At 37.5% G+C, this 12632-nt stretch overlaps 1 protein-coding gene across 1 annotated transcript in view; it reads right to left on the bottom strand.

Annotated features, from left to right (window-relative positions):
* The window catches only part of UBAC2 (UBA domain containing 2), a 98352-nt gene that overhangs the window by 21543 nt on the left and 64177 nt on the right, over positions 1–12632 (bottom strand). The window contains exon 6 of the mRNA XM_009891976.1: positions 11934–11981. Coding sequence (XP_009890278.1) covers positions 11934–11981 — 48 coding nt within the window. The remainder of the gene's footprint in view (positions 1–11933; positions 11982–12632) is intronic.

Raw genomic sequence — 12632 nt, 5'->3', positions numbered from 1 at the left:
ATTCCCAGTCTGCCATTCTGCTTTATGCCACATTTCAGCATTCGTCACCATTTATCGTCTGTTATGCCACAAGATTTATGCTATGACAACAGAATGAAATGAACAGGAAGAGATACGAACCCCAAAACATCTGTAAACATACCCAAACAATGCAATTATGCTAGAAGCAATGTAGAAACTCCACATCTGGGCTATTTATTTGGGGATATTTATTTTGTCTCACTGGCATTTGTATAAACCTACCAAATGCATTGCTGCATATCATATACAAAGGGAGACAGTATAGGAAAATGCAACGTTCTTTGGGAGGGGGCTATTTTTCAGACTATTTACAAGGTTATTGTGGATTACCCAGTGAGATAACGAGACTTTTAGCAAAAATACATTCTGCTTTGGGAAACACTGATTTTCATTTTATTTTGCTTTCATTTTATGACTGCTCTCAGGGTTGGATGTAACACCAAACAAAGGCTACCATTCTAAAATGAGAAAGAACAGTTTTAAACTGCCCTAACCCCTTCAATCTTTTTGTGCTATGAGGAAGGAGGTAAATGGGATGGGATGAGAAGGTGGCCATAATCTGTGGCATCATAGTGAAGGCTGCCTTAAAGAAAAATTCTGTATTCAAAGAATGGTCCTGACTGGACTCCAGGAATGACAGGGCTCTGGAACAGAAGCTTCTTCATGACCTCAGAAATTCTTTCCTCAGCTCTAGCGAAACTGTTCCAGATGACTGTAAGCCCATGACCAAAACTTGTGCACATCAACTGGAAACTAAAATAGAACTATAATCGCCAAAGAATAAGTGGAGGAAAATTCATATTGCTCCTACAATTCATCTACTTTTGGTACGTAGTGTTTGAGATATCTACTTAGCATATCTTAGCGTCTCTCAGAAGCTAAGAGAGTTATGTAGATAGGCTCCTCACTCAAGAAAATGTAGATTGCAGGGCTACAGGAAGGTCACTTTTTGGGGAGGAACAATTACTGAACCAGGTTGCAAATATTATGTATACTTTTAATCAGATGATTTCTTAGACACAAAATGCACAAGCAGCATTAGAACCTACAAATTATCTTCCCTCCTCCCACCTCATATCTTTAGGCTATGGAGCCAGGCCCCCTCTTTGGTCCCAGGGATTTTGCATCACTGGCTGCACAGGTGTAACCAGGCAGGGAAAGGGCGCTCCAGCTCAGAATACTTTGTCCAATGTCACACCACCATCCCCTCACTTCTTCCAGATTTCCCTCCCAGCTACTGATCTTCTGCCACTCTTATCACCTACAGTCCTTTGTTAAGGTCTATTGTTTTCAGGGCACCCTAAATCTTGAACAGGTTCAAAAAGTCACAAGAACAAAACAAAGCAAGCGGTGATAGGAAAATCTACATCTCCCTGAATGTATGACAAATCTTGACACGTGTCTGAACACATTAACCACAAACAGAATCATTCTTTTATCAACTCAAGATAGAAAATACAGCAAAGAGATACCAGCAGCATGTCTTTAGTGTCAGTATTTTGGGACTTGTTTGTCTCAGAAGGGAAAGTGTACTGCAAGCACCAACTAGTAGCTGCACCAGGAAAAGTATTCTCATATTTTTCTAAGTAGAGACAGCTAGTCATAGAACTGTATAAACATTTAGGTTGGAAAAGACCCTTAAGATCATCAAGTCCAACTGTAAACGTAACACTGCCAAGGCCACCACTAAACCATATCCCTAAGCACCACATCTACACGTCTTTTAAATACCTCCAGCAACGGTGACTCCACCACTCCCCTGTTCCAGGGCTTGATAACCCTTTTGATGAAGAAATTTTTCCTAATATCCAATCTAAACCTTCCCTGGCACAACTTGGGGCCATTGCCTCTTGTCCTATTTCGGAAAAGGTAGTTGTAGAAAGCAAGTAATTCCAGAGCATTTAATCAGAAGAAAAGGCTTTATAAGGCTAAAAGTTTATGGACACTGCTAAAATGGAGAATGGCACTTAGCATTCTGTGTGAGACCCGTACACGTGGCTCCTACCTGTCTTCCTAGCTTTACTGAGCCCACTGGAGTAGCATGCCTGGTCTATAGCCAATGCACCAGCTGCAGTGGGCTGTCTTCTCTCTCCTTGTTGCTCCTCAACAGCAGACTAGTGTCTTGGCCCCTCCTTGTCCTGCCTTAGACAGAAACTCAAACGTGTGGACTTCTGCGCTCACAGCGCAGGAGGTCAAGAAGTCTGACAATATAAAGTTCACAGTAAAATCTAAAATGAAAAGCACCTGGTGAGGGAACAAGGCAAAACTGTGTGGGACTAGAAGAGAAGTATACTTTCCACACATAGCTGCCAAGAAACTTATTGTGGACCAGTAAGTGTTCAGAGCAATCACGTGAGACTGCAGTTCTTCACAAGTATAAGCAGATGGAAGGACAGATTCAGCTGTGAAGAGCACCAAGTGTAAGGGCAGACTCAGCTGTGAAGGCCACCAAGTGTACACTGGCAAGCCACCTTGTTACCTCCACATCTGTCAGGATTTCAGTGCCACTCCCCTTCTTCTCTCCCTTGATTTACTATTCCAATTATAAAGCTCTTAGATGGAAGCAGAAGAAACTTTAAACACTGCTCAGTTGTAACAAAATTTCAAGAAGTTTCATCTAGTAAGGAAGAGATACCTATTTGCATATTTCCAATAAACCCAGAATGGAGACATTTGTAGTTAAAAAAAGTCTTGTGATTCAGTATGGTTTAGTGTCATACACCCATCTTAATGTCAAGTATTTTCAAAGAACTTCCTCTTCGGCTGGTTCATATGCAGGACTTGATATATATCATTTTTAAAAAACCTAAGCTTTGACAAAGTATAGAGTAACTTTTACACCATTTTTGTTACAGACACGGAGTGAATTTCTAGTGCTTAAGAAAGTAAACCAACTTTGTTTATTCAATGAAAATAAGATGATCTCATTATATCGCAATTTCAACACTGTACATCAGGTTAAAGGGTTACTTTGCCCAAACAGATGAGCCTCCTAAGTATCTTAGGCTCTGAAAAGTCACCACAGAAAGATGCTGCAGTTAAGTTCACATTGGTAGAATGGAGAATTTTTGGCTGGCAACATAAAAAGCATCTTTGCTGTTTTCTTGTAATCACACCATCATAACCTACAACCTCATCACCCATACCGTATCAGGCAAAATGGTAAGTAGAGGAAACAGAGTATGCTAGAAATTGTCTGGCATGCCGCAGAAAAAAGCGTTCTCACAGTCTTTCAGTTTCTTAACATCATGGCTTACTACTGGTCCTTCACATGAAGTTTCCTAAGCTCTTCCCACTCCTGTAGTAAGCCCAACTTCCTCTTCCCTTCCCTTATGTCCCTCCAAAGCTGTACAACTTTTTAGAAAAAGGAAGTAGCTGTAGTTTCTCTTTTAGACTAGGTAAACCAGACATGGAAGCTCTCCAGTATTTTACACGACAAAGACACACATGCTTCACTACTAACTGAAATATTTAAAATCACTGTACTTGATTAACATTAAAAAAGGAAATTAAACAAAAAAACAGTAGGCAGATTGGTGTAGAAGATTATGTTGAAAATTATTTTGTCTAACAGTGACAACTTGACAGAATTAAATATCAGCAAATACCCAGTTATTTTGTTCTGAATAATTTAAATATATTCATCATGTGTATTCAAGACTTTGCTGTTTCCAGATATCAACAAACTGAAAGCAAAAAGCACTATTCTTAAGATGAACTGGCATTTTTATACCTATTTTATCTGCTTTATCTTTGGTATGTTCTGAATTCTACACAACTAGAATCAAAACAAGGGGTTAAGGCTTGCGTTGAGATTCTGTACTTACCTTGATCAGGGAAACACAGTTACAAACCAAAAGAGATCGTGTGAAAACCACCCAATAAATAAAATCACTACACATGTACTTTCAACTTCTAGTTATAACCTGCAATGTAATTGTAACACAACAGGTTATTTTGTTTGGGTTTTATTTGAGGAAATAGTCACTAACAGTATAAACAACCTTTTGCAATAGTTAGCTTGACAGAAAAGTAAGTTTATAATAATAATAAACTAATTCTCTTCAATTTCCTTCCCAGTTGACTGGGCTTATAAATTTCCCAGATTTTTTTTTTTCTTCGGAGTCCATCAATGCTAGCTTCATTGGTCAGGTACAATCATTGTTAGATCTCAATCATTCTTTGTCTATGTGCAAGTATCACTGTACTGCCACTTCAGCACAGTACATCTATTCTTAACTTGTACTCGTGACCTAAGGATAGGTTCCCTTGTGTCTCTGCTAGAGCTCTGCAGGTGATTGTCATCTTATTGTTAACCAAACCTCTTCACATAGAAGATCATGATTAGATTTATCTGCCCCAGCGTAGACATCTGTAATTTAAAAGCCTACATATCAGCTGCTTGTTTAAAGTTTATTTCATAGTCAACAGAGAGAAACGGGCACTGTTAAGATGTGACTCATCCTACGGCAGATATCTCCAAAGTACACACACAGCTGAATTACTCTCACGGATTCCCTCTCTAAACAATGGTAACATTGCAGCCATGATGGTGCTTGTGTACAGGCTAGAAAAGCTTTATAGAAGCAATCTACCTCTGAACCAGTTGGCGCAATTGACAAAACAGACCAGATTTTGGGCACACAAACTCTTCCTCAGATCTGAGAGAAAAAATGAAAACTTTGAAGCGAAATACAAACAGAAAACTAAAATCCATTTTTCTACAGGATCTCAGAAGCCGTGGATATAGAAGAGAAAGTATCTTCTGACACATTATTACCTTCTCCCCTCCTTTACCTCTACCTTCTTTCTCCTCCTTCCAGAATTGGAAATAGCTGCATCTCTCTCCTACCCAAACACTTTCAACCTCACTTCCACACTAACATCCCCTGTATACCAGATGAATCAACTACTTTTCTTCCCAGATGCTTTAATTGATATAGGAGCAAGTGTGGTCAGCTCAGTTAGTTGTCGTGTGTTTACACGTAGCCATCTAGGCATAAGCAAGGTGTCTAAGCTCCCACCACAGAGGAGATCAAGTCAATACAGTCAGTAGAACGTAGAGACACTCATCTCAAATTAAGCCACCTACAGTCACTCAACTGAATATTGACTACTGCCCACATGCAGATTCCTCACGTTAGTTTTGGGTGGGATTCTGCACATCCGTTAGCTTACATATGGGTATCTGCCCCTGTCCTAAAGTTAGGACAAAGAGACAATGCTCCTTTTTCATTTCCCAGTCTCTGTTCTTCTATTGCTTTTCCATTTCTTATTTCAGGCTATGCACTTTGCAAACTATGTGCTGAGGTTGCCCAGAGAGGTGGTAGAGTATCTCCATCCTTGGAGATACTCAAAAACCCTCTGGACTCAGTCCTGGGCAACCAGCTCTAGGTGGCCCTGCTTGAGCAAGGCGTTGGACTACATGTCAACCTCAGTGATTCTATGATTCTGTGAACTGCCTTACTACTTGGACCTCTGTGGGCAGTATTACCAGCAAAGGGGAATCACAACAGTTACACATAAAATATATGCTTTCATTTAGGAAGATACTTCAGCATATGCAGAATTTTTAGTAAGTGAGTAGTCTCACTAGTATAAGCAATACTACTAATACATATATCGTAAAACCAATGTCAAATATTCAGAAATCACAAGTCAAGTTCCAAAAAGTCACTAGCTAGATTGTCTTAAAATCATAAGTGGGTTTTTGGGTTTTGTTTGTTTGTTTGTGGATTTTTTGGTTGTTTTTTTTATTATTAAAAAAGTTTCCTTCATTATTTCTAAACCTTTGGGATATTCTTTTGGATTTTGAAGCAGTAGTTTGCTCAAGAATTAAAAGCTTATTTTACTACTAGGAAAGCTGACATTCCCCCCAAACTCCTGACTTGTAGGGCTAGGACTTCAAGAAACACTGACAAGAGAAAGAAGAAAAAAAGAAAACAAATCAAAAGTACTTTCTGCATCTTTCCAAACTGTCCTGAAAAAGAGTTGAGGTTATCCATATAATCCAAAAAGGACTGGTCCTTTAATTTGAATGTTAGATCTTGAAGTTGTAACCTGGTCAATATTTTCATTCACGTCTTTTATACAATAAAACCTTTTGCTGCAGTTCTTAGAACATAATCCACAGTTATGTGCAATATGATCTAGCTGTAGTATAAAGACCTCTATAGCACTTTGTTACATGGGTAGGTGTGTTTATAGGACCTTTGCTGACAGGCAAAACAGGACCCATGCAAGTCCTCTAGTGTGGTGCTTGAGCCTGAGCTAGAAAGCCCAGCCCACGAAGTAGGCACAGCAAGCACAGCTCTATACAGAGCAGCCCAGTGTATCTCCAGAGCAACACCTATGGGGTGTTTAATGGGATTTCTCGATGCTGTGGGCAATGACACCGGGTAATTAAAGACAAGACAGCAGCAGGAAACCTTTAAATAACATACATTTTTTGATTTATTTACATTTTCTTAGTTATATTTTCTGAAAATGATGTTTCTTGCTACTGAAAACGATAAAAATATGTTCCCCTGTGATCATCCAGTGTTTCCACAAACTAAAGACTTAAATAAAAAAAAAATATCAATGAGAAGGCTACAATATACTTATAAAACTAAAGTTTAAAAGATACTGTTAGGAATATCCCCCCTTTTGTGCCAATTTTTCAAGTCAGAAATGCACCGTGAAGAAGTCTATTACCAGGCATTTGGGTGAAACAAGCTCAAAATGACAAAATAGCAATGAGAGTTCCTTTAAAGTGCTATTAATGTTATTGTGAGTGCACTAGATTTTACTTCACCCAGTAACAATATTCAAAACAGTAACACATCTTTAAATTATTTCTTAATACAGTTTTATTTAAATTTCATATTTGCACTGTTTTGCCTCCACCATGGCTTTTCATAATTCCAAATTTAAAAGAACGAATTAAAAATGTGATTTCAGTTATTGCAAATAATTAACTTTTATCTACCCTGAACTCCAATTCAAATATTACTTGGCTATAAATCAACAACATAAAAACCCAAGGCATAGGTTTCATCTATTTTTTTTTAAATTATCCAAACTCAATCTGGTTAGACTGAGCCGCTTCTGTGTCACCAAAGCACGATGACAAGACATTTAACTAGAGGTAAGTAGACTTATCTGAATCACCATTTATAATTACACAATTACAAAGGATTCAAAGAATATCACACTTTGACATTGACTACAGGTCTACATAAGGCTAAATGTGGATGACTGTAAAATGTCCTCCAGGCTAACTGGGGGATGAAGAAGGACGCATGGCAGGACATGAATGTGGAAATAACTGCATACTACATTATCAGGCTCTGATCAAATATACACTTCAATAAAGTCAGCACATGTTTAACATTAATTTCAAGTATATAGAAGGGATGATATTTTAAGTGTGAATACTGCACTGTATGGTGATACAAATGCTTCTGTATTCCCCTCATAACATTTTTTAAAACTGAAATAATTAAGAGTAAGGATTGTTTAAACTAACTTAAGAAAGATGTGGAAGAGAAGTAACAACAACAAGAAAATCAACGATTCTTAGGTCTGATCTGATATTAACCACACAATGTTGTTTTCAAAACAAGAACTAAAAAAATGGAAGTCTGGTTTAAATAGTTTGTTCCCTAGCCCAATCATGTTTTTAAAAAGGCTGATCTATCATGGGCAGGAATTCACTATAGCAAAACACCTCAGCCAAACAAATAGCAAAGTTCTTAAACAGAACTCAAAACAACTCAAAACAATCCAAAGTACACTCCTGAGCATTTAGCAAACAGGTATCTGTAGTCTGTGTAAAACCAAGTTAGGAAATTAAAAATCATGAATAAGAAATAAAGCACTCAAGATCAGAACTGAAATTAAAATCAAGCACTCAACACTGTCTGAACTTTCTCTCTTAATCTTACTTAAGCCTTTAAAGTACATGCTATAAATTACGGATTCTCTACAGTTTTCCAATATCTAAAGTATAAAAAGTGCAACTTTTCACACAACCTGAGAAAAGTAAATCACAGTGTAGTACAGAAACAATGCAGAAGGCATTAATTTTGGCTTGGTGAAATCTGCAAAGTAAACAGGGTTTTAGAAACTTGAGCATTTGTAAGGTTAAGACAATTTCTATTTCCTGAGGTTTTAACCAAACTCTACACAAATTCAAGGCAGCTCGCAGAAGACTTGGGACATTCCAAATTTTGAACTTTATGCAATGCAGGTCACCTTGCAAACAAATAAACAAATAATACTAGATAAGAAGAGTCTACAACGCTAAAATTACAGAAAAGGCCTGAAAAATACCTTTCCCTGAAGAAATATAGACCTAGCTCCATGGTTAGCAGAAACCCTGGCATGTGATCTGCATGATGACAACATTACACTAATGAGTGGAGGGAACTGCATGTCCCAGCGGGCATATCTCATCTGCTGGTACCAACCTGAGCTTACTTCTTGAAGCAGGTAAGTTGTAGCTATGACTGAGTGAGCCTTGACATGGCCCTCAAATTTCAATCGTGCAAGAGTTTAGCAGTGAGAAATATAAGCTGAGAACCCAAGAGATTTCAAAGGAGGGGGAAAAAAGGGAGAGAAGATGGGTTGATATGTAGGCGTCCAATGAAACACTCAAGTGGATACCACTTTCTAAGGTGTTTTGACTGTTTTAAAGAGAAAAAAAATTAGGGAAACTGTTTCTGGCTTTCACTAAACTGAGTGATATGCATTATATGGAAGCACTTCTGTAAACAACTATTGAAAAAGTTTTTGGCTTAAAGTCAAATGGAAATTGTATGACTTTCATGATACATCTGCATTTCCAATATGAAGTTTCCTAATTTTATGACATAAAACCCCCCTATCACAAGAAACAAATCTGGACTGTATGTACCAAGTCTGGTATGTTTCTGGCAAAACAAATCACAACAAATGAAACCAGTCTCATAAATTATGAGAATAACATTACAGATTACCGATTAAATCAGGTTTGTGAATTTGTTTACAGTCTACTTCTTGATTCTCCATTTTTGTATTTGAACAGCACATTTTACACAACATACCAGCAACTGAAATTACCAGGCTGATACTGACATACCAAAAGAACAACAATACTGAGAGGTACTCCGGTTTCATCTAGAGAGTAAAGAAGCTGCCTTTAAGAGTGTATTTCTATGCTGATTCAAAATTAGAGATCTAGGAGGATATACCTTATGGCAAAGACAGACGCAGCAGACCTTCTGTATTTCAATAACAAAACACATGCTGTAATCTCAAAAACTGAGAACAATCCAGCAACAAACTACAAATTGTCTAAAATCCCCTATCACCAGGCACATTACATCAATGTCTACCTGCATCCAGAGACTCATACGCACGCAAACACGTACACACACGCAAACACATTTTTGTAATGAGTGCATCGCTCAAAACCACTGAAAACAAGAACTCAAGGCAGTAGAATTTCCAGTTGCTCTACACCCTGCCTAGAATTCACAGGGAAGTCTAACAGCATTAGCAAAGATGAACACAGAAATCAATCTCCAGTGCCACATCTTACACCTGGAAAGTCAAAATCCCGTTTAGTGTAAGAGTGTTCATTACATGTTAAACTATAAATTGTGAGAATTTAAATAAACCTAAACTGGGAACACGGTGAAGAGAAAGTGGAAACTGACAGTTCAGAAATGGTGTCGGCACCATCCATTTTAATACTCCACATAAGCAGAAGTGCAACAAAAGCTAAATTGCAGAACAGAATCAGATACAGTCATATGAGTGTCTAAGTGATCTTTAGAGCTAAAAATACAGTGACGTGTCTAACAGGCAATAAACTAGTGACTAAATATCACCTAGCTGACTTGGTGTTCATGCCTTTACTCAGCCTTTTTGTACAAATACATGAAAATTTGACTTAACAAAGATATAGTATGTTAGAAAATGTCAAGAGCAGTGAGAATTACAAAAATACATAGGTCGTGGGAATTACTTAACATTGATTTGACAACCTACATGTTTCTGTAATTGTACATATACATATGTTATCATGTATCTACACTTGTAGTGCTAAAATGTGTCTTTATAGTGCTTCATATCCCTCTTCAGATTATTTAATATAATGTGAAACTTTACTCCTTTATCAAGTTTTCTCAAAAGATGACAAATTATCATTTATAACAGAGGAAAAAAAAGAGACTTCTTATTCACAGAAGTTTTACAAAAATACATAGGTCGTGGGAATTCTTATTCACAGAAGTGTGACAGATATGCTGTGCAAAAAATGGCTGAAATTAATTACATAAACTTCTTTCCAAATTGTAGCACTTATTACAAAATGCTAGAGTGCAGCTCTCCACCTGCTGCAGTAAAAATTGAGACTGAAAACACATCATCATTGATGATGACTTAATTCATGCTGACTGAAGCAATATGAAAACTTCAAATGATTTTTTAAGCCTTCCTGTGACACAGAGAAAGATCAATTTATTCCTATGGCCTTATACCTCTGTAAAATTCACTGTCAACCTGCAATTAAAAAAAAGGTCATTTATGAAAAAGAATCCTAAGAAAGTTGCCTTATACAGCTGAATAGAACTGTACATTAAAAGGGAAATAAAATAGGAACAGCATAATATATTATGAAAAAAAAAAATATTTGCGCTGCATTTTTTAAGTCTGTATAACCAAGTATACATACAGTGCCTGCCACCAGGAAAGAGGGAGTTAAAATGCCTTTCCTTTTCTTTCCTTTCTTTTCCTCTCTAATGAACACCTGTTCAAAAGGAAGGGCTATTAAAAGAGCCAGAAGAGTAACAGGAAGGGTAGTGCGTTTGGAGGAAGTCACAGATCCTTAGGCGGGCACAGAGGCTTGGGCTGATCTCCAGGAAGGAGAAATTCTGGTTTGTTAGTTGCACTGTTTGCATCAATATTTATGGTCAGACCAAATTGCTGAGCAGACTTCACTATTCACTGCTCTGTCACTCCTGTTAGTTGTCCTGCGAGCCTACAAAATATTTTGGAACAGTCAATGCAAATGGTAAGAGACCAAACTACTGAGTTATAGCAGCAATACGTGAAGTGTCAACAGGCATTTCACCCTGAGCTCACTGCAAATTCAATTCAGTAGGTTCTAAATAGCAAAGGCACATTTTAAGTTCTTAAGATTGCATCAACTTAACAATGAGCTTCTTTGGAAGAAGTGGCACTTTCACTCTTGGAAAAGCTGACAGTATTTTGGGCCAAGAAATCATGAGTCCGAGCTCCTAATTTCTAAATTTGTAAAATTTTAAAAGCAGCTTATCAGCATCTAACAATCTGGAAGATTTAGTACAATCTGATTTAGCACTAAGTGCCTTAGTACTAAGAACAGAGTCAGAAAGGAAAAGGACAGACCACACTGACTTTATCTGACTGGTGTGAAGAAGGTGATTTTGCACCCTTACTGCCATTATCATAGCAAGAAATGGCTATACTACAGATGTCCTAGGAGAACAGCAAAACATGAAAAATCCTCACAGCAAAGCTGTTAAAAGCTGCTTCCTGGAATAAAACCTTGAGGCTTGCTGGAAAAAAGAAATAGGGTAAATATTTCTACCATTTCCTCAATAGTCTCATTTACAATTGTGGGTCTAAAGCTATATCCATGGCGGCAAAATTAATTTTAGGGCATCAGAGAGCAGTGGCAGCTTGCAAACATTAACCAGAACTTTTGTTGTCTGTCCATTTATCACCAGCCAGTCAGTGCTTTACACCTTTGGAAGTTAAAGATGAAAACTTTCGACTTACCATTACAAATAAAAATATTACTCAGTAATTTCTGTTCTTTTCGAGTCCAAATATAATGCACTGATTGTATATATAACAGGGAGCTTTAAACAACACACGATTTTTAAAACAGTAAGACTTACCAATCCACTTAAGGCTAAAATCCAGATGTAGGAACCAGAGGTTAAGAGCTAGAAGACAAAAGCAGTGATTTAAAAATATAATTTTACATCGCTGTTGTTGTCTGAGCTACTACATTGCAATATTATATAGGCTATGTACTTATCATGACAATGGGAGAAGTCAGACATTTATTTCTTTGAAAATTCAGTTTAACATTAAAAAAGATGTATTCCAGAAGTAGCAGAACTGGAAAAAACACAGGGATCCAACAATTGTTCTCCTTCTACAGAACAATACATTTTATTTTCATATAGCATACCAAGTATAACAGGATGTCAGTTATAGGCTGCACACAAAAACAAGTCTGAAAGACAGACTGAAGCAAAGGAAATGACTCAGCAGCAACAGGAGAAGAGTTCCAAATGCGGCAGGCAGTGCAAGTGAAGCTCTCAAACGTGCAGTCATGGACAGACTAAGCGTGAGCATCAAAATTAAAGAAATAAAGTTCTCACCCAGTGGCATATTTGTCGACATGAAATCACAGAAACAGGTTAGAGTGAAATTAAAATACAAATTCTGATAAGCCAACAAGGCAGCCCATTGTTTCTGGTAAAGTTTGTGATTAATCACCCAGAGAAGTTTATTACCACCTGGAAAAACGGGCTGAAAATTAGATTGCTACTGGTTTCTAAAATAGTTCTGCATGATGCCGACTGAAT

Source organism: Charadrius vociferus, unplaced genomic scaffold (assembly GCF_000708025.1).
Source record: "Charadrius vociferus isolate BGI_N301 unplaced genomic scaffold, ASM70802v2 scaffold110, whole genome shotgun sequence".
In the NCBI taxonomy this organism is placed as follows: Eukaryota; Metazoa; Chordata; class Aves; order Charadriiformes; family Charadriidae; genus Charadrius; species Charadrius vociferus.
This window is presented reverse-complemented; position numbering and strand designations above follow the sequence as displayed.